The 23332-nt window shown below is 38.7% G+C and overlaps 1 protein-coding gene across 1 annotated transcript in view; it reads right to left on the reverse strand.

Moving 5' to 3' along the window:
- Positions 1-1449: 1449 nt before the first annotated feature.
- The window catches only part of LOC111188759 (protein unc-13 homolog B), a 59791-nt gene continuing 37908 nt past the window's right edge, over positions 1450-23332 (reverse strand). Inside the window, exons 21-34 of the mRNA XM_049470275.1 lie at positions 23017-23113; positions 22588-22731; positions 19974-20051; positions 19621-19698; positions 9519-9607; positions 9227-9373; positions 8039-8162; positions 7792-7836; positions 7568-7636; positions 7099-7246; positions 6940-6996; positions 5855-5947; positions 5537-5696; positions 1450-4610 (exon numbers count right to left, since the gene is read on the reverse strand). Of these exons, the coding sequence (XP_049326232.1) occupies positions 4325-4610; positions 5537-5696; positions 5855-5947; positions 6940-6996; positions 7099-7246; positions 7568-7636; positions 7792-7836; positions 8039-8162; positions 9227-9373; positions 9519-9607; positions 19621-19698; positions 19974-20051; positions 22588-22731; positions 23017-23113 (1615 nt within the window). The 3' untranslated portion in view covers positions 1450-4324. The remainder of the gene's footprint in view (positions 4611-5536; positions 5697-5854; positions 5948-6939; positions 6997-7098; positions 7247-7567; positions 7637-7791; positions 7837-8038; positions 8163-9226; positions 9374-9518; positions 9608-19620; positions 19699-19973; positions 20052-22587; positions 22732-23016; positions 23114-23332) is intronic.

Below are 23332 nucleotides of genomic sequence, written 5' to 3' on the forward strand. Positions count from 1 at the left end.
CTGTATTTCTTTACTGATGAATCCAGGTTCTTCTTTGGTTCTGACAATAGTCTAGATCAGACACAGGGCATTATTCAGCAGGATAATGCTCGCCCACACAAACACTGTGAGATTAATAAGCGTTTATGGGAGCAGCTGAACCTCCAGCTTCAGGAATCTAAGAGTGAACAGTGATCTGAGCCTCAGCAGAGACGAGGAATGTGAGGAACCTCCAGCTCCCCAGTTTCTACAGTAAATTATCAGCTAAACTGGAAATGATTCATCCGTGAAGCAGCAGCGTCCAATCACAACACAGCCAGAGCAGACTGGAGGAGTCAGGATTACGTGGTGGATAACACTGCTGAACGTTAATGAGTGTATTAATGAATAATCACACAGAAGAAGAGCCTGGAGAAAACCTGAGAGAGCATTTCCTCTTTCAACGTGATCAATCTAAACATATTTGGAAAAAACGGTTCCACTTTAAAATAAGACTACCTTTATAAAGGATTATGAATGGTTTACAATTAGTTTATTAATGATTACTAATTAGGTTGTAAATGCCTTAAAATAATTAATAATCAGTTATAACATACGTAGAAAGGGCAACAATGACATGCTGTTTGCCAAATAGTGAACTATATTACACAGCCATCTATATTGTTGCCCTTTCTATGTGTGTGTTATAACTGATTATCAATGATTTTAAAGGCATTTACAACCTAATTAGTAACCATTAATAAACTAATTGTAAACCATTTATAAACCCTTTATAAAGGTAGTCTTATTTTAAAGTGGTACCGAAAACAACTAAAAAATATAAATCTTACATGTCAATCAATTAATAAAAAATCTGTTGATTTCGATATTTTAGATCAGAGATTCAAAATTATCAATTGGTTAGTGTACCACTGGTGGAATGTGAATCACACCATGGTGGCGCACCACTGCTAAATAAGTGTTTTAATGTATCAAAAACGAACAATTCTACAAGCAAATCTGTAACAGGTATGCATTTTGCGTAACAGTTATGTATTTGAGTTATGGGTATAACTTTGTTATGTAACAGATACACAATTTGTGTAACGTGTATGTATTTTGTGTAACAAGTACAGATTTTCGTGACAGGTATGCATTTTGTGTAATGGGTTCACATTTTGCATAATAGGTATGCATTTGGATTATGGTTATACATTTTGCCTATAGGGTAGACATTTTGCATAATGGGTATGTATTTGAGCTAATCGCAATTAATCACATTAGGCATGCGAATAACTTCATTAAAGTGAAAAGAACATGTTAAATCACTTTTCGGGAATCAGTGTATTGCAGGAATTGTAGACGAGCAACGTTTAACGAGTCGTTTAATTTATCAGTCACAGAATTGGGTCAAGAAATGTTCAAGAAAAATATATACATTTACTTTCCACACATTTAGACGTTTATCAAAAAAAAATCAGGAAACTCAGGCTGATGATAAATCTTTTATTTACAAAATTCATACAGTATATTCATACAAGTATATTTAACAGTTTTCTGTGTGATAATCTCTACAGTAGTTTATTAATAACTAAATAAATATTATTTTCTTCACTTTTCCACTTTAAATAAGTCGTAGCTGTAATGAACACTGCGTACAGTAAATAAATACATGCTGGAAAGTCCATTGTTTTCTGTGCATTAATGAGGAAAATATAAAATAAATCTACTTGGCACAAGGTTCACACAGTTTCTCATCTCCACTCCCATTGGCTGACCCGTCCACAAGGTTCAGGGCTTGACCAATGGCAGTGGAGGATGTGTTTTTGGGGCGGTTCGCACTGTGTAAACGTTTAGTGTTTGTTCCCTTTTAAAGTGTCTTTGGAGAAAAATGGCAAAACCAGAGAAAAGTGAAGGTAAATGTGAACGGCAGCTAAAAAGAACGAGAAACCTGTCAGAGATAACGATAACACTCTTTTATATTAATAACCCTCTGCAATCGTGAACAAATCTGTAATATAAGAATACCTGAATAACATCAGTATAATTTTAGTGAATAATCATGATTAATCGTGATTAATCCCACTGCACATGCATGGTTTATCACAATTAATCACATTCTCTTTGTTGGTAATGAAGATAAATCACGTTGGGTTTTGTAGTTAACTTTGAAGACTTAAACTTTGAGTAGTTTAACAAAATTAATCACGATTAATCATGATAAAAATAAGCAGACGGCTGCAATTAATCATGTTAATAATGCATAATCAACTAATGTTTGTGTAGTTGTGAAGTTAATCACAATTAAACTACGAAATCACATAATTCTTATTTTGTGTAGAAAAATAATTATACCCGAATAACATTAGTATCATTTTAATCGTGATTAATCACAATTAATCCCACTGCCCTTGCATGAGTAATCACGATTAATCACATTCTTTGTGTTGGTGATGGGGACAAACCACATTAGATTTTGTCTTTAACCTCAACAACTCAAATTTTATGTAGTTGGACAAAATTAATCACGATTAATCACCCTATAATTAGCAGAAAACTGCAGTTAATCATGTTAATAATGCATAATCAACTACATTTTTGTAGTTAAATCACCAAACTAGGAAATTTTGTGCAACCAGAATGCACACCTTATTTTAGTTAGTTAGTAAAGTATGAATAATCGTGGTATGCAGTGCAGGGATCTGCAGTTAATCGCTTTGCTTTGAGTTTTGCACGATTAACTGTGATAATCTGCACTGGTTGGTGTGTTTGATTTGTGTTTAGTTGTATTTGTATGTTTTGGCAACTGTGATTAGATAATTTAACATCATTTTGTTAATCTTATAAGTTAATTATAAGTAATCACAGCAGTGTGCATACTTTATTTAATCGCGATTAATCGCACTGTGTGGTGCAGACAAATGCAATTAAACACTTTTTGGTTTATTGGTGTTTTTTTCTCACTTTAATTCACAGCACTGCTTTGTCTTGAGTCGCTGTAATTAATTGCATTAATTGCAAATGTTGTGATTTTAGTCACGATTAATCGGCTAATTTTGTGCAATTAATCATCATTAATGGCACAATTAAACTGTTTCAATCATTTGACAGCACTAGTGGAATTAATGTCAGAGTCAGCGCAGTGAAAGCAGCTGTCCTATTGGTCAGTTTTGCTGCTTTTACAGTAGGCCCCGCCCACTCTGACTATAGAGGGTGTTTAATAGTAACTGGCAGTTTATGGCAGAGTTTTAATGAGGCGTTAGATTAAGTGAGATGAGATTAGTGGACAATGGACGAAACCACGCCCCTTCTGCTATAGCCACGCCCCCTTGTTTAAGGCCACCAATAATAAACAGTGTAGAGCCAAAGAGCTCAGAGTTTGGCAAAAAGAAATGACAATCCATTCTACACACACACACACACACACACACACAAACACACACACACACACACACACAGTCAACGTAAATCATCATTTTTTTTTTTTCATTTGATCTAAATTGCCCTAAAATCACAATCATACACACACACACCTCAGCAACACTTAGTGTATATTTGTGTGTGTGTGTGTGCAGTCAATCCGAGAGTGTGTGACATAAACACAGATTAAAGTTCAGTCCCAGTCAGACAGAGAGCAGCCGAGGTTAAAGCTAACGCCTAAACGTCTCTCTGGGCCCTATTTCTTTAATCTCTAGGCATGCAGCTTGATTTAGGGCGTGTCAGTGTGTCTTTGCTATCATAACCACGGGAAAAGTACAGCTTGCACAGCTCGAAATTTCTTCATTAATGATGGGTGTGGTTCATTTTGGGCGTAATGTAAATTTTAAACCAATCAGAGTGTCTCTTGCTCATCATTCCCTTTAAGAGTACAATCAGGTGATCTCTGACTTTGGTGGATTGCTATTTTAACGGTGCAGCTACCTGGACGTGTTCAACAAACTCTTCTCAGCAGAGGAAACTGAGCTGCTGGTTGACGCTGTGAAGGAGCTCCAGCAGCTCATTTACGGGAACAGCAATGTTATTTTATTTACTATTCTGTTTATTGTTGATGTAAAAGTTGGGTTTGTGCTGCTGTGTGTGTGTAATAAGTGGGGGTGTACGCTCGGCTCGGCACAGCACCTGTGTTACCGAGATAGCGATGAACGTCTGACTGGTGACTGTTGTCAGGGTTTTAATAAGTCAGTGGAGCTCCTGTGGATAGCAATACACCAGAAATGTACCTGAACACACCTCATTTCCAGAACACCACGCCCATCAGTGTAGATATATTCAGAAGCTCTGCTGCTGTTTAAACCAGGCGGTTGTGAGCATCCTGACACGCCCTGCATGCACAGAGTGTAAGATAGAGCCCTCTCTCTCTCTCTCTCTACCTCCCCTCCTCGGCCGGTCTGCTCTCGGTCTTCAGTCTGACGAAATCTTTGGCGATCTCGTCGGCGGGTCGCTGGGCGAGGATGCTGAGGGTGATCTGTCCGGTTTGGTCGGTGATGATTTTGGGTCCCAGGGGGCACCAGCACACACAGCTACGCTTATCCATCACATCCCTCAGCTTCAGCACCGTCAGCCCCACCACCCGATCCGCCCGCCCAAAACAGTAATCCTTCACCGTCAACTGCAGCTCATAGCACTCCACACTCACCCCCTTACCCAGCACACTGAGAGAGAGTCAGAGAGAGAAAGAGAGATAGACAGAGACAAAGAGAAAGAGAGAGAGATTATTTTTTTCCACACGTAGTAAATGAATAGTGGAGTGATCAGACTGTGAAGGAATACATAAGGAATCATGTAGTAACTTAAAAACAGTGTTAAACAAACCAAGATGCTCTTATCTGTGAAGCTGTTAACTTGCAGTTTCTGATGCTGGTAACTGTGGCAACTGAGTGGCAATCCTGATGAGTGCCAGCTCCATCATTATTACGTTTTTGATGGTCTTGTTTGCACATACTTTTAAAGTTCTTGAATTTCTTATTTTCGGATTGACTTTTTAAAAATAATTTTAAAGAGCCAATTACCCAACACACTCATTAGGACTCTGTCTATCACTAGTGACGCCCCCCCAGCACCAGCAGGGTTAAGAAGACTAGCACACACCTCCTCCGATACATGTGAAGTCAGACTCCGCCTCTTTTTGAGCTGCTGCTGATGCTGTATCATTGCCGAGTAGCATCACAGCGCTAACGCTCGGAGGAAAGCGCAGCGACTCGGTTCTGATACATCAGCTCACAGACGCAGCCTTGTGCTGATCCACATCACCCTAGGAGTGATGAGGGGAAAGAGAGAGCGCCACCTACTGGCTTTATCTTCCTTAAAACATACAAGTATAAACTAGTATTTGAATTGAATTACCACCACTAATATACATATAAATGTATTTCAGATTTCTTACGTTCATTCTTTTTTTGTTTATTTATATATTCACAAAAAAAAACTTAGAGAGTCTCAAGAAGAACAAATGTGATTAATTGCAGGTAATCACAGAATATTGTTGTGATTAATCTGATTAAATGTTTTAATCTATTGACGTCACTACTAAGTATGATTAAATATGATTAATAGAACATGTGAGGAGAGCTGAACTCACAACTGAAAGGCCTCGTTGTATTTGGCAGTCCAGCAGTTGTTTTTGGATTTGGTGGTGAACTTTCTCTTCTTATCGGTGAGAACCGGCCCGACCAGATTCACGTCCACAAATGGACGGAACAGTCCTGACGTCTGCCACTTCATATCATTCACCGCTATCACTGAGAGAGAGAGAGAGAGAGAGAGAGAGAGAGAGAGAGAGACTATAATTCACCACAGGAAGTGTAGGGGGCAGAATAGCTATATGATATTGGTGAATGGGTGAATGATAGTGGAATAGTGTGAGCTGTTTCAGTGCACTCTCTCTCTCTCGCCTCACCTTTGACGGTGAGCTTCTGCTCAGTGTTGGCAGCAGGGGGCGCCATGTCCACCTGAATCACAGCCTCCCCTATAGGATGCTCCACTCCGGATCCTGCCAATCAAACACAAGCCCTCAGTACTCTCTGATAATCACATACAGCACCAATCATACGCTTGGACACAACATTGTAAAATGTTTTGTAGATTAATACTAAAGTCATCCAAACTGTGGAGAAAAACACGGAAGATTCAGTATTCCTTAAAACACACCTTTAACCTGTAATCATCTGAAAACTAAATCTAATGCTTCCCTTTAGTGTTCCCTGCGGTAAACTTACTTGTTGACCGGAGATTTGCTGTTGTATTAACGATACACAGTAGTTTAATTGGTTATTGTGTTGTTGAGCATGTATTTAAATATGTATTTAAATTAGTATGGTCTCATCTCTTGTCTTTTAGCCCTGATTAAAGAGGCCTGAGTGATGAAACATGCTGGTACAACTTTGTATGCTCAAAAAAGAGCCAATCTCCACTCAACAAGTGTTTTGGCTCCTTTTTTGTGTTTAGATCACTTTATTTTATTAAAAAGTAAAGTTACACCAGATTCACATTCAGCGTATTTTTCACACTGTAAGGTGCAATGGATTATTAGGCGAATTTTAGGCGACAACGGTAAGAAATATGGGTGTTGCCATGTTTTCCTTCTAATTCAGCAGGTTTTTTTATTGGGTGAAGTTCCTAAATAAAAAACTGTAATTCTACGAGTGCTAAATGCTAATTTACACAGATTTCTCTCCTGAAAACGGTTTATTTGGGTGAGTAAAGCGCTTTTGTTTATTTACAGTAAGCTTAGATTTACATTATTTTAGCCCGGTTGGCAGCACACAGTGATGAGTGGTGAAAGAGCTAGCGGTTAGAGTCCTTAGCAGCTAATGCTAATACTGCTCCAGTCTCAGTGCTGTAGAACTAAACTGAAACTCCTGTATAACTCTGTACTTCAGTGGAGCGACTTTACTGCTTTTTTGGGGAAATCAACTGCGTCTTAAAGTGTAAAAAATACGGTACTTTCAGAAAATAAAAAAGAAAGATATAAAGAAGTGTCACCTCGATCAGGTCGAATGGTCTCTTTGGGAGTAATCCTGATGCCCATACCGTTGTGCACTAACAAAAAAACATGACACAAATCAGCTTACACTTATGGGCTCTCAAAATACGTATCCATCTCACACTTTCCCAAAACAGAGAGTGAGTTTGAGTTAATACCCTGCGTGTGCTGCGTGGTGATGAAGGTCTTGATCAGAGCGTCGGTGGTCTGAGTGTAGAGAGAGAGAGCGTAGCGTAGAGACGACAGCTCAGGACTCTTCTCCAGATACGTCCTCTTCAATCCATCACCTCCAGCATGGAAGAATTGCTAAGAGAGAAAGAAAGAAAGAGAGAGAGAAAAAACAAGATAATCCTGATTTTAATACCATATCATCCACTCAGTCCTTCTGACAGACTGTAATACACTACAGGAAGTGTAGGGGGCGCTCTATAACGCTCTATAATGTTTATATGATCCACAACACACTCATTCTGACAGACTGTAATACACTACAGGAAGAGTAGGGGGCGCTCTATAATGCTGTATAATGTACATATGATCCACAACACGCTCATTCTGACAGACTGTAATACACTACAGGAAGCATAGGGGGCGCTCTATAATGCTGTATAATGCAAAAGAACTCACCTTGATGGTGTCCAGCGCTACATCCATGATGGCACACTGTCTCTGTGAAAGGGTCTTGGGCTCTGATCCCTAAAGCAAACAATGTTTTACCATGAATTAGCTTAGCCCTAGCCTTAGCATCTCAAAACTACAAAACTACACATCTCAAAAATAACATCTGAACACACTGATTGTGTGTCATCATTTTGTTTATATGTTCATTAGTTTTTGTTTGTTTGCAGTACCTTCAGTTTGGAGAGCTCTTTGGCCGCTGTGAGAAGCTGCGCCCCCTGCAGTTCAGAAACAGGAAAATCACAGATATCAGTTTTCCCCAGCAGAGGGAGAAAGAACACAGTGATAAATACACCAGCACCCCAAACTCACACTCAGCAGATCACTATTCGACTTTTTAATATTACTTTATCAGTTTAAAATAAAAAATAGTGTGTGTGTGTAAACGTGTAAGTGTGAGTGTGTGTGTGTGTGTCTTACGATGCTGTCGCTGCCCTGTGGCAGTACGATGGTTTTCTCCATGCAGATCAGGACGTTCCTCCACAGATCTTTCAGAACCCTCTTCAGAACTGTCTTCTCACACAGGTCCGCAAATATACTCAGACTGCCCACACACACACACAACATGAGAGCTGAATTAATTTTGATGTTACCAAGCAACTTCTGTGAAATCATTATTTTTCTAATATAACCTGATTCTACCTAATTTGAAAGGCTATTCACACATTCACATACATGTGAGTCAGACTCCGCCTCTTTTCCAACAGCAGCCAATCAGTGCAGCATTTCTAGGCAGCACCACATTGTACACAAGGTAGAAAGCGCTGGATCCCCAGATATGATACATCAGCTAACAGACACCTGTACCAACCAGCAACTCTCTCTCAGACTGCTGATGGAGAAACAGCATGATCTACTGTACTCTCTCTCTCTCTCTCTCTCAGACTCTGGCTGCTGATGCTAAAGCAACATGACCTACTTTACTCTCTCTCTCTCTCAGACTCCGGCTGCTGATGGAGAAACAGCATGATCTACTGTACTCTCTCTCTCTCTCTCAGACTCCGGCTGCTGATGCTAAAGCAACATGACCTACTTTACTCTCTCTCTCTCTCAGACTCCGGCTGCTGATGGAGAAACAGCTGCATGATCTACTGTACTCTCTCTCTCTCTCTCTCTCAGACTCCGGCTGCTGATGGAGAAACAGCTGCATGATCTACTGTACTCTCTCTCTCTCTCTCTCAGACTCCGGCTGCTGATGGAGAAACAGCATGACCTACTGTACTCCTACCTCTCTCTCTCTCTCTCTCTCTCTCAGACTCCGGCTGCTGATGGAGAAACAGCTGCATGATCTACTGTACTCTCTCTCTCTCAGACTCCGGCTGCTGATGGAGAAACAGCATGACCTACTGTACTCCTACCTCTCTCTCTCTCTCTCTCTCTCTCTCTCTCAGACTCCGGCTGCTGATGGAGAAACAGCATGACCTACTGTACTCCTACCTCTCTCTCTCTCTCTCTCTCTCTCTCTCAGACTCCGGCTGCTGATGGAGAAACAGCATGACCTACTGTACTCTCTCTCGGACTCTGGCTGAATAAATCAGTTTTATGCGTTGCAGTGAAGTGTTAATGCTGTGTGTTAATGATGATGTGATGATGTGAGGCTAAGCTCACTTTGCGTCCAGGAACTCCATGAGCGGTCGCAGCGCGGTGACGGCGTCGGCCTCCGCACTGTTCCGAGCGTTCTGATTCAGAGGACCTTTAATCTGATACAGAAGATCCCCCACCTGACGCATACACACATTAATACGAGGCTGGAAACTGCAGAGACACAGAGAGAGAGAAGTATATATGTGATCATATGTGATATAATGTAATTAAATTAAGAGGTTTTTAAGCTAGTTAAATAAATTAGCTAGTTAATAAGCTAGTTAATAAAACGATAATGTTGCTGATGATGTTATACCTTTTAGCAAACATGGCACTCAGGTTGTCTAGAACTGTGTTGAGCTTCACTTGAAGATCATTCAGGATTTCTGCTGCTTCTGAGTCCAGCTGTGAGTAAACACACACACACACACACACACACACACATACACACACACACACATACATACAAAAATATATGTATTTAATTGACAATACGGCAGGAATAAGAGAAGAGGAGCGGTGAGGAGGAGATTGGAGAGAGCAGAGGAATAAAGAGAAGAGGAGAAGTGAAGGTGATGGGAGCTCGTTATTTTGAGGGCACACAAAAAGATAAATCGCATCACATTCTACTACTACACTTTCTCTCTCACTTTCTATATCACTCTCTCTATCTATCAGTTACACACACAAACACACACACACACACACACACACACTCTCTCTCTCTGCCCACCTTCTTTGTGTTGGCTGGTCCCTCGTTCTTTGATGAACGTGAGAGTAAAGAGACAGAGCACAGTAATGAACACACACTCACATTCAGATACACACTGTATACTGATCAACAGTCTGAGTGTGTGTGTGTGTGTGTGTGTGTGTGTGTTTGCTGATTACACACCTTGCTCTCCTCATTGGTCTAAAGAGCAAAAAAAAAACAATAAATAAAATCAGACTAAAGATAAAACACCTGATTATCTCTAAACAAACTTATTCTAATGTTCTAACGCACACTCATCACCTTCAGAACCTACACACGACTAAAGCGCTAAAACAGAACTTACACATATTTAATAATAAGTGTGTAGTGATTGAGTAATGATTCAGTAGTGATTTAGTAATAATTTAGTAATGATACAGTAATGATTCTGTAATGATTCAACAATCATTTTGTAATGATTCTGCAATTAATCATTAATTATTTAGTAATAATTCTGTAATGATTCAGTATTGATTCAGTAGTGATTCAGTTATAATTATGCAATGATTCAGTAATAATTCTGTAGTGATTCTGCAATGAATCATTAATTATTTAGTAATAATTCTGTAATGATTCAATAGTGATTCAGTATTGGTTCAGTAGTGATTCAGTATTGATTCAGTAGTAATTCAGTTATAATTCTGTAATGATTTAGTAGTGATTCCGTATTGATTCAGTAGTGATTCAGTTATAAATCTATAATGATTCAGTAGTGATTCCGTATTGATTCAGTAGTGATTCAGTTATAAATCTGTAATGATTCAGTAGTGATTCCGTATTGATTCAGTAGTGATTCAGTTATGAATCTGTAATGATTCAGTAGTGATTCAGTTATAATTCTGTAATGATTCAGTAATAATTCTGTAGTGATTCTGCAATGAATCATTAATTATTTAGTAATAATTCTGTAATGATTCAATAGTGATTCTGTATTGATTCAGTAGTGATTCAGTTATAATTCTGTAATGATTCAGTAGTGATTCCGTATTGATTCAGTAGTGATTCCGTATTGATTCAGTAGTGATTCAGTTATAAATCTGTAATGATTCAGTAGTGATTCAGTTATAATTCTGTAATGATTCTGCAATGAATCATTAATTATTTAGTAATAATAATGTAATGATTCAGTATCTGTGTGAATGCTGTGTGCTTCTGTCAGGTTTGGACAAGTGTGTGTGTGTGTTAAAAGTGTCCCTACTGACTCTAAAACAATAAACCAAAAGGCCACACACTGCTGTCACTGCTACACACACACACACACACACATTACATATTACTCATGCTTCCACTGCTCATACTAATGAGACCATACTCTACAACTGCCTCACACACACACACAACACACACACACACATACCATCTCTCTCTCACACACACACACACAAAACACACACACCCTCTCTTTCACACACACACACACACACACACACACAGCCTAACCCACCTCTTTTATCTCTTTCTCCTCCTTCAGAACAAAAACAACAAAACAGACAGAAAAAACGTTAATAAAGTTCACACACAGGTTTAAAGAGCCACATCATTATTCTGATGTAGTTTATAGAGACTCCATATATTCTCCAATACCACAATAGTTCTGACAGTACTGATAAAGTTCAGGCAGTACTGATAAAATTCAGGAAGTACTGATAAAGTTCAGGCAGTACCGATAAAGTTCAGGCAGTTCCGATAAAGTTCTGGCAGTACCGATAAAGTTCTGGCAGTACCGATAAAGTTCTGGCAGTACTGATAAAGTTCAGGCAGTACTGATAAAGTTCAGGCAGTACCGATAAAGTTCAGGCAGTACTGATAAAGTTCAGGCAGTACTGATAAAGTTCTGGCAGTACTGATAAAGTGCATGCAGTACTGATAAAGTTCTGGCAGTACTGATAAAGTTCTGGCAATACTGATAAAGTTCAGGCAGTACTGATAAAGTTCAGGCAGTACTGATAAAGTTCTGGCAATACTGATAAAGTTCAGGCAGTACTGATAAAGTTCCGTCAGTACCGATAAAGTTCTGGTAGTACCGATAAAGTTCTGGTAGTACCGATAAAGTTCAGGCAGTTCCGATAAAGTTCAGGCAGTACCGATAAAGTTCTGTCAGTACCGATAAAGTTCTGGTAGTACCGATAAAGTTCTGATAGTACCGATAAAGTTCAGGCAGTTCCGATAAAGTTCTGTCAGTACCGATAAAGTTCACGCAGTACCGATAAAGTTCAGGCAGTACCGATACAGTTCTGTCAGTACCGATAAAGTTCTGTCAGTACCGATACAGTTCTGTCAGTACCGATAAAGTTCTGGTAGTACCGATTAAGTTCTGATAGTACCGATAAAGTTCAGGCAGTTCCGATAAAGTTCTGTCAGTACCGATAAAGTTCAGGCAGTACCGAGAAAGTTCAGGCAGTACCGATAAAGTTCTGTCAGTACCGATAAAGTTCTGATAGTACCGATAAAGTTCAGGCAGTACCGATAAAGTTCTGATAGTACCGCTAAAGTTCAGGCAGTTCCGATAAAGTTCTGTCAGTACTGATAAAGTTCTGTCAGTACCGATAAAGTTCTGGTAGTACCGATAAAGTTCAGGCAGTTCCGATAAAGTTCTGTCAGTACGGATAAAGTTCAGGCAGTAGCGATACAGTTCTGTCAGTACCGATAAAGTTCTGGTAGTACCGATAAAGTTCAGGCAGTACCAATAAAGTTCTGTCAGTACTGATAAAGGAGGGAGTAAAGGAGGATATGAGCCCTGTATAGACGAGTGTGAGAGAACAGGATGAACAGAACACACCTCCTTCTCCCTGTCCCTCTTCTCAGCCTGGTGTGAAGACAACAGACAGACAAACAGAGTGAGATCACACATAAACAGATACATACACACACACACACATACACAAACACACACACTCACACACATACAGCCTTGTGCCCATAGTTCACTACTTTGTGAGTCTGATTTTGTATTTGTGGTTTGCTGAATTCAAAATGTAGATTAATTTTTATTTACACTGAAATATGGATTAAATCTCATAACTAACTCTCACTGTCACAAACACACAAACACACACACACCGCAAAAAGCCACAGAAGTACACACACCTTCTCCTTCTTGGAACCAGTCTAGCATAAAGACAGAAAGAAATACAGAATAGAGATAAAATAAAAACAGTAAAAAAAAAATTATTTTAAACCTGCTGCTTTATGAGTTGAGAAATGGAGAAAATTTATATGCTTTAATTTAGTTACAGAATAATGATGATCAAACTCTGGATCACCCACCTTCTGTTTGCGGTTCTTTAAAACATGCAAATGAGAAACAAACAAACAAAAAAAACAGTGAGAAACAATAAGCAATAACAGAGACAAAAATGGATGAGTGAGATAAGAAAGAAAAGAAGGGAAAGAAAAATAAACTAAATTATAAATAAATAAAATAAAGAAATAACAATATCAGAGCTCTTGGTTTGGCTGCTCTAATTTTTCCCCAAAATAAGAAGTAGCTTAGTGTGAATGTTTATTCTGGAACTCTACCTCACACTACCTACTCAAGCCCACACTACCTCACTCTAACCTCACACTACCTCGCTCTACCTCACACTACTTCACTCTGCCTCACACTACCTCGCACTACCTCACACTACCTCACTCTAACCTCACACTACCTCACACTACCTCGCACTACCTCGCTCTACCTCACACTACCCTCACTCAACCTCACACTACCTCAAACTACCTCACTCTTACCTCACACTACCTTGCTCTACCTTTCTCTACTAAGTTCTACCTCACTCTACCCTCACTCTATCATGCTTTGCCTCACTTTACCTCACTCTGACCTTGTTATGTCAGGTTATATATAATATCCAGACAGACAGTCAGTTCAGGACAGATGTCCACTTAACACACACAGAACAGTCAAGATCCATTGGTGGGAGCGGTCGTCATGGTTACAGAAGCATCAAAATTACCTCTCTCTCTCTCACACACACACACTTTCAGGCAGATGGTAATGTCGAGTATTAATATGCTACTGAGGAGCAGGTAAGTGTGGAATATGGAGCAGGAGAAGGAATGTAGCCAATATAAACAAACAAACAAACAAACATACACTGTATACACTGCCACTATAATCAGGAGATCACTGGTTCAAATTCCAGTCAGCTTGCCATCAGCTACCAGAGCCCTGAGAGAGCACAACTGGTCTTGCTCTCTCTGGGTGGGTACAGTAGGGTGATGTGGATCAGCACAAGGCTGCGTCTGTGAGCTGATGTATCAGAACCGAGTCGCTGCACTTTCCTCTGAGCGTTAGAGCTGTGATGTTACTTGGCAATGCTACAGCATCAGCAGCAGCTCAAAAAGAGGCGGAGTCTGACTTCACATGTGTCGGAGGAGGCGTGTGCTATCGTTTTAATTTACACTTTTGAGAAACAACAGGGCAAAACACAAACACACAAACAGAAACAGAAAATTAACTTACATAGACACAAACACAGAGCTGTGATGAGATCAGGATCCTGTACTGAACTCTTCAGTATAGAGGGGGTGTTATTAAGCATTATCAGATCAGTAGCTAACTTGGTCTTTATTACACCTTTATTAAGCATCACATAATTAACATGCCAACTTATTTTGCGTTCAGCCTCTCCCGCCTTCTGATTGTTCATTTCCCACACCTGCTTTCACCTGTATAAATAGCCAAAATAGTTTTCTTTGCTCCTCGCTGAGTATTACCTAGATGCGTTTTCCTACTCTCTCTTATTTTTTTGTTACAATACATGTTATCTTGCAGTTCATTTTTTTAAATTCTTTATAATAAACACCTCAAAAGGTGTAAATTAGCCTATATGTGCACACTGTCATACTGTTAAATACTCAAGTAATGAACAGTCAGATAGTTTTCAGCTCCAAGCTTGTGAAGGCTTAATAAACGCATTATAACACCCCTCTATTCTGAAGTGCTACCCATCACAGGCTTCTAATAACACAACACACACAGCACAGTTCTACCGCTGGAGGGAAATAAGTGTTTATCAGAGATTTTGATGGACCAACCTCATCCTCTTTCTCTCGATTATCCATCTACAGAACAGAAGGAGAGCAACTTTACCGACCACAACTTACTGAAGGTCTAGAGAGAAAAGCTGAAACTACCTCGACCATGCTTTAAAGTTGTACTTTAGTCGGACCAAGAAGGAAAGTGTCACATTTTAATGCTTTTCGGAAGGAAGATAAAGGTTACCAGGCACAATAAATGATGATAAATACATGATAAAGCTACACAACATGCCAGACATCTCAGCATGTAGAGAGTTGTAGAGGTTCCTAATGAAGTCCTTTGACAATTCGTACCACAGACACAACAATGCATCACCCAGAGTTATATTCCAATCAAATTCAGACCTGCAGATGGGCTTCTTTACTGTGATCGTTCAGTCTAACGGAACCCATTCTGCTGCTGTTTAAGATTAGAAACCCTCAATTCCATTATCTTTCAGCAGTTAAAGAATCAATTAAGCAGCAGAATGAGAGAAAACTCAGTTAATGAGCTGAAAAACACCTCAAAACCTCTAAACACACTGCTGACTCAGCGTTTCTGCACAACACTGGAGTTTCACAGGCTTTCTGACAACATATGACCCACTGTTTCCTATAAAAACCTGATATATATCAAAATTTATAGATAACAATGAGCCACACAGTGTCAGAAAGCCAGAAAGATAGAACCACACTAATTGGTGGCAACTAGTTTTCCATTACTAGCTGCATAAGCATTAAAAAGCATTAAAAAAGCTAAATAAGCAAAATCTCTTATGCACTGATCATATAGGACACTTTATATATTATACAGTTGTATTATAATAAATACAGACTGTAGTTCTGTATCTGTTTCTCTACATACTTTATTATTATCCTCTTTTCACCCTGTTCTTCAATACTCAGGACTTTATCCTGGTTAGCTCTCACTTTGAGTTAAAGATGACACTACCTACACCATGTTTGGAAGCTGTACTTTATCCTGGCTAGCTCTCACTGTGAGTTGTAGATGATGAGACTACCTCTTTAATTATTACTTCATTATTATCCTCCTTTTAGCCTGTTCTTCAATGCTCAGGACTTTATCCTGGTTAGCTCTCCCTGTAAGATGAAGACGAATCTACCTACACCATGTTTGAAAGATTTAGTATCCTGCAGATACAGAACTACATAGATACAACATGGATAATTGCCGGTGCATTTGCTAGTTTTGGCTTTGCTATAGTTTTATGCAACAATACTAATCCGGAGGACATTTATTGTTATTATTATTATTATTATTATTATTATTATTATTATTATTATTATCATCAGTCCTACCTCTGATCCCTCTGAGTCAGAGCAGCCCGACTGGTGATGCAATAAAACAAAAACACAAACATGTGAACACAGAACAGAACACACACACAAACACACACACACACAGACTGGTGTACATGAAATTAATTTTATACAGGGAGAGCATTAAATAATCTATAGGCCTTAAAACTGTGTGCATTTCGAGCCGTGCAAGGTGTACTTTTCCTGTTGTTTCGATAGCAAAGACACATTGATATGCCCTAAATCAAGCTGCGCGGTGCACAGTTAACGGCTCGCCTATAAACAGGGTTCATACACTTTTTAATCAATACATTTCCATGACTTTTTCATGACTTTTGCATGCCTTCAAGACAAATTTTAATGATTTAAAATATATTAAAACTATTATCAAAATTGATTACATTAGCTCTAAAATGAATCTGACACACAATCTTTAATAATAAAATGTGTGTCAGATCCTGAGGGCTCCATTGTGTAGAGTTAAATTACTGAATTAACTCTGAGCTGACGGACTTGTTGCTCAAAATAGATTTTCTCCATCGATAAACTGAAACACAAAGATTGTAGACCAAATTTCTATGACTTTTCCAAAACTTTCTGGGTATTTCTATTTTTCCCAAACTTATCCAGTCCTGGGAATGGCTATTTTCATATTCCATGACTTTTCCAGGTTTTTCATGACCGTATGAACCCTGTATAAAACACTAAAACCGGGCTCTAATAGTGTTTAATTATTAACTAAGTTTAGAATATGTGTGTTAGACTATCTACTCTACATAACTCACCTTGGCCTCAGAGTCGTCCGACTGATCATCAATTATTAATATAAAAAAACACAATACAAACAAATTATGAAAAATAAACACGGAATAATCAGAGATAATACTGTCCTGCTCATTTAAATACACACACACTGTTCTAGAGACAGTGCAGCACAGTGTGTACTGCAGCAACACACTCCCACACACACACACACACTCCCACACACACACTCTGCAGTGCTAAGTTTAGATACACACCTCGTTGCCCCCATCATCAGATATTGCCTGAGGGGGGGATGAAGAAGAGGAAGAGGAGGAACAGTGTGATACAGAGTTACAGCAACACAACACTCCTCTACACTCTATCACTCTTACACTTACTCTATCACTCTCTCTTACACTCTCACTCTCTCTCTCTCACTCTATCACTCTCTTACTCTTAGTCTATCACTCTCACTCACTCTTACTCTCTCACTCTTACACTCACTCTCTCTCACTCTTACACTTAATCTATCACTCACTCTCTCTCTCTCACTCTATCACTCTCACTCTTACACTTAATCTTCTCTCTCTCTCACTCTATCACTCTCTTCCTCTCACTCTCTCACTCACTCTCTCTCTTTCTCACTTACTCTTACACTCTGTCTCTCTATCACTCTCTCTCACTCTCACTCACTCTCTTTCTCACTTACTCTTACACTCTGTCACTCTTATACTCTCTCTCTCTCACTCTTACACTTAATCTATCACTCACTCTCTCTCTCACTCTATCACTCTCTCTCTTGCACTTAATCTATCACTCACTCTCTCTCTCACTCTATCACTCTCTTACTCTTACTCTATCACTCACTCTCTCACTATTAAACTTAATCTAATAATCACTCTCTCTCTCTCACTCTATCACTCTTACTCTTACTTTATCACTCACTCTCTCTTTCACTCTATCACTCTCTTACTCTTACTCTATCTCTCACTCTTACACTCACTCTCTCACACTCTCTCACTCTTACACTCATATTGTAAAGTGTTTCCTTTATTATCGCTCTTTCTTTTTCTCTGTTTTTCTCACACACACTCACACACTCATTCACTCTCTCTTTCATCACAAACCTCTTCATCCATATCTTCAGGCTCCTCCTCATCCTCAAGCTTGGGGAGAAATATCCAAAGCATAAACATGAATTAAAATAACTCTCTCTAATAAAAAATCTCTAATCTCTAATAACTTTATCACTCCTCATACTCAGAAATACTAACGGTTAAAAAGCAAAAACTACACCTAGTAGCTACTGTATATACCTCCATATATACTGTACATGTCACTGTTTACATTTAGGCAAAGTTACATACAATCTAGCTAAAATTAAATATATCACTATACTATAAAGTCTTATTAGCTAAAATTAAATATTTATATCTACAGTAATATAAACCTCTCTAAAAACCTTAATAAAATAAATAAATAAATAAAATAAAATAAAATAAAGCTTAACTGGATTGTGGGTAAAACTTAAATATGATGAATATATGTTAGTACTCAGAAATGTATTAGTTAGTAAGAGCTATCTAAAGGTAAGAGGATCTCATTCTAGTAAGGTATGGTCTATATGAGCGGTTTCTCAGCAGTGCACTCTTCTTTCACAGAGGGGCAGTGGCTTTATATAGAACCAGGACTTCTCAAAACGTTAAAACTTTTACACATTGGTGCAAGAAATCAGTTTTAACTGGTTCTATACAGAGCCATTATAAAACCAGGGTCTATACAGCACTGGAATCCTCAAATACCATATAGAACCAGTTTTATTAACAGTAAAGAGTGAACAGTAATGAATTATAATGCAACCATATGGAGAACATGGTTGTCTTTTTTTGTTTTTAATACTAAAATCTGCTTTTATTAAAGGGCCCATATCATACATGTGTGTCTAGTATTTTATATACTTTTACCTTAAACGCCAAAAGTCACGGTTATCTCAGTCACGGTTACATACAGAGTGACATAGTGTGCCTAGTGTGAGTACACCTTTATTATACAAACTATATAAATATATAAAGTGTTGTTGCAATAAGTGAGATTACGTTTATGATATAATACGGGACCTTTAATAGGTGTGGCATGGTTTAGGGGCGTGGCCACAACACAGGGGCTGAACTATAGGGCTAAAGAAGGTCAGGAAGTTCTGTCTGCTATATTATTACATGCTCTCCACCTACCCTCGCCTCCTCAACAGTGAACTACAAACACACACACACACACACACAAATAGACACACACAAATACACATAAAATATTAATCAACACACAATCACAGAAGATGAAGAATTAAGCTCTCATTCACTCCACAGAGCCATTAGTGAGAGAAATCCATATATCTGATCAAACGAGACGCAGACTTTACACTTTAAAGGTTCAGGATAAAGCACAGCATTACGCCTGACTCACCCACAGAGAGAGAAAAGAAAAGAAAAGAAAAGAAAAGAGAGAGAGAGAGAGAGAGAGAGAGAGAGAGTGTATAATAAGAGAAGAGTATAATACTTGTCTGGTCGTCTCCTCCACTCACCTGTTTGGCTCCCATGAACTCGAACATCTTCTCCAGCATCACCCTCATCTGCTGCACATTATTCATCAACACACACGGCTAAAAAAGAGAGAGAGAGAGAGAGAGAGAGAGAGAAGAGAGCGAGAGTAAATATTGCTGCAAATTGCTGCAAAATTTCGGGAGATCACTGGTTCCAATCCCATTCATGCAGCTTGCCATCAGCTGCCGGAACCCTGAGAGAGCACAATTGTCCTTAATCTTTCTAGGTGGGTGCAGTACAGTAGATGGCACTCTCTCTTTCCCCTCATCACTATTCACAAAAAGAATATTATGTGTATATGTGTGTGTGTGTGTGTTTAGTTAGAGATACTCACAATCTTCTCTTTCTCACAGTAGGATGGGAAGCTTTTGGACAGCATAGTGCAGTACTGCAGCAGCACCTTACTGATCGTCTGATACACAGAGAGAGAAATAGAACGAGAGAGAGAGAGAGAGAGAGAGAGAGAGAGAGAAAAACAGAATAAGAGAACAACTTTCAAACAGAAGTTACCCGGTGGAGGAACAAACAAACCACATGCAGAGAGAAACTCTGGAGAGAAGGAAATAAATCTGAATAATAAACAGTAAGAGCTGAGCAGAGACCTGCAGACAGAAACCCAGACATAATAAACCCAAACACGTCCCTCAGCAGCTCCACAGACTCTTTACCTTTACTGCTGCTTTCTAGTAAAAAACTTACATTTACATTTACAGGTGTAAGAAAATATCACATATATGTTGGAATATCACAATAATATGTTATGCAATAATGTACTGATAAATGTTACATATAACAGAATTTAAAACAGTAATAAACACTGTTAAATTGTTAAATAATGCCTCAACTAATTAGTAATTGACACAAGTTTAGACTACTCGTGGAACAAAATACAGATATTGCAAACTCCCTAAGATTTGCCTCCCAATTAGACCTACTCAGTTACTGCTTCATTGCTCCATGTGGTGGCGCTATAATCAAATGAAGAGGTAAATGTTGGAACAGGAATTGGCTGTTCCTAAATTGTTCCTGCAAAATTGAAAGCAAGAAATGTAAAGGGCGGAGCTTAACTTAACTTAACTTAACTAGGGGTCACGATTCGATTCAAAAACGATTTTATATTCTGGAACGATTTTACAATTTAAATGGCTATAAATTTTGTTTAAATTATGTGAGAAGATAAAAAGATGAAAGGACAATTTAAACAAATAGAACATTTATTTAAAACAATAAACTTAGGTTCCTTACTGTAATAAATCTTTTTGCAACTTTTTTTATCGCGGAGCTTACCTACTTTCGCGCAGAGCTCATCTACTGTCGCACAGAGCTTTTTAACTGTACCACGGAGCTCACTTACTTCACCCAAAAAAATAGATTTTTTTAAAATGAGAATCGATTCTGAATCGTTCAATGTAAGAATAGCGATTTGAGCTCGGATCAATTTTTTCCTGCACCCCTACTTAACTTCTGACAAACAGCCCCACTCCATAATAATTATCCCCCCTCTACCAAACTTTACACTTAGTCAGAAAAGTACCGTTATTCTGGCAACCGCTAAACCCAGATGCTGCATCTTTTCATGGTACCTCGCTGGAATTAATAGAGCTCCTGAGAGAGACACATTCTTTCACTAATATTAGTAGAAGCAGATTTGATTTAGGAAGTAATTGAACACCTGAATTCAGTGATTTGTATGGTTGTCTGAATACTTTTAACAGTATAGTGTAGCTAATTAGAATCTATGCTCCTAACTCTGATCAGTCCATCTCTATTTAAAGTTATTTAAGAAATAAATCCAAATATAAGAAACAGAAAACAACATCACCACTCGTTTCCTCTCACTAATGTTCCTCTAGTTCTGATTGGCCCATAAACTATATTAGCTCTCTGTAGGAGAAACAGTAACCCCATGTTCTGAATCCTGATTTACAGGAGTTTAGCTGTGTTATTCGGTGCTGTTACAGTCTGAGAGGGTGAATAAAGACTGAAGAGTGAGAGAAACAGCAGGATAATAAACAGGAAGTGCGGTGGAGGCGTTCCCCGGACGCAGGTTACGGATAATAAGATCATATATTCAGTCCTGACTCTATAACTACAGCTACTTAAATATTTAGGGAGTCGTTTCTGCAGCGCGTTGCTGTTAAACACAGCAGGCAAATCTCCCAGCAGCACTCTGTAACTCCCTACTGCTGTATCAGATATATTACTCATTAATCTGCAGGTAAATATAACATAATTCACACTCAACCATAATTACAAATAGCTATTAACAGTGAACCGACACACGATTCTGATGAAGGCAGTGAAATGGAAAAAAAAGTACTTGTGTTTATAGTGTACAATATGATATAGCACACCCCTAACAAGAGTGAGGAATAGAACACAGTGAAATAAGGAGAAAGAATAAAACTTATATCTCAATATTTATGAGATTCTTTGATTTTACCAAATTAAAAATCTCTGGAATATAATCAAGAGGAAGATGGATGATCACAAACCATCAAACCACCAAACTGAACTGCTTGAATTTTTTACACCAGGCGTAAAGCAGCATAAAGTTATCCAAAAGCAGTGTGTAAGACTGGTGGAGGAGAACATGATGCCAAGATGCATAAAAATCTGTGATTAAAAACAAGGTTATTCCACCAAATATTGATTTCTCAACTCTTAAAACTTTATGAATATGAACTTGTTTTCTTTGCATTATTTGAGGTCTTTTGTTATTTCAGTCATTTCTCATTTTCTGTAAATAAATGCTCTAAATGATGATATTTTTATTTGGAATTTGGGAGAAATGTTGTCTGTAGTTTATAGAATAAAACAACAATGTTCATTTTACTCAAACATAAACCTATAAATAGCAAAATCAGACAAACTGATTCAGTGTGAAAGCTGATTTGGTGAGTGTGTGTGTGTACTGGGTGGTTGGTAAGTGTGCAGTGGGTGGTTACCCTGGCGAATCGCCGGTTGTACTGAGCCACCACGGCCGGGTCGGGGCAGTCCAGCTTCTTGATGATCTCGAAGCTCTGGTTGAGCTGAGTGAAGATATCCACCACTGAGCTGGAGAACAGGGCGTGCTCTGAGGTGGGCTGGAACTGTGGAGGGGTTAAAGACAGAGGGGAGCAGTTAATGCATGGGTTCTAGATTCATTAGAACACTCTAGAACTTAATCAGGATTATTTAAAACACAGCAGTAAAGAGTCAGCTCTCAGAAACGGTATTTAAACATGTTTCTTTAGATTTAAGAGGCTATAAATACATTTATATAATCTTTTTTAAATAAATCACACAAATTTTAATGTGTGTGTGTGTGTGTGTGTGTGAGTGTGTGTGTCTCAGTGTGTGTGTGTGTGTCTCAGTGTGTGTGTGTGAGTGTGTACCCCTTCTCGCTTATCCCTCTCCAGAGCTCCGTGCATGAACTCCATGGAAACCTCCTCATTCTCAGCCAACCACTGCAGAACAAACTGCAGGAACCACCTACAGAGAGAGAGTGAGAGAGAGAAATCTTACACCCTGCTAAAAGGTGCGTCACAATGCTCATTGCTATCTTACACACCACCAATATTCTATTTTCACTCCTTCCTCCTGTCTGGTTTAAACAGCAGCAGAGCTTCTGAATATATCTACACTGATGGGCGTGGTGTTCTGGAAATGAGGTGTGTTCAGGTACATTTCTGGAGTTTTATCTTGTTTATC

Source organism: Astyanax mexicanus, chromosome 22 (assembly GCF_023375975.1).
Source record: "Astyanax mexicanus isolate ESR-SI-001 chromosome 22, AstMex3_surface, whole genome shotgun sequence".
NCBI classification, from domain to species: Eukaryota; Metazoa; Chordata; class Actinopteri; order Characiformes; family Acestrorhamphidae; genus Astyanax; species Astyanax mexicanus.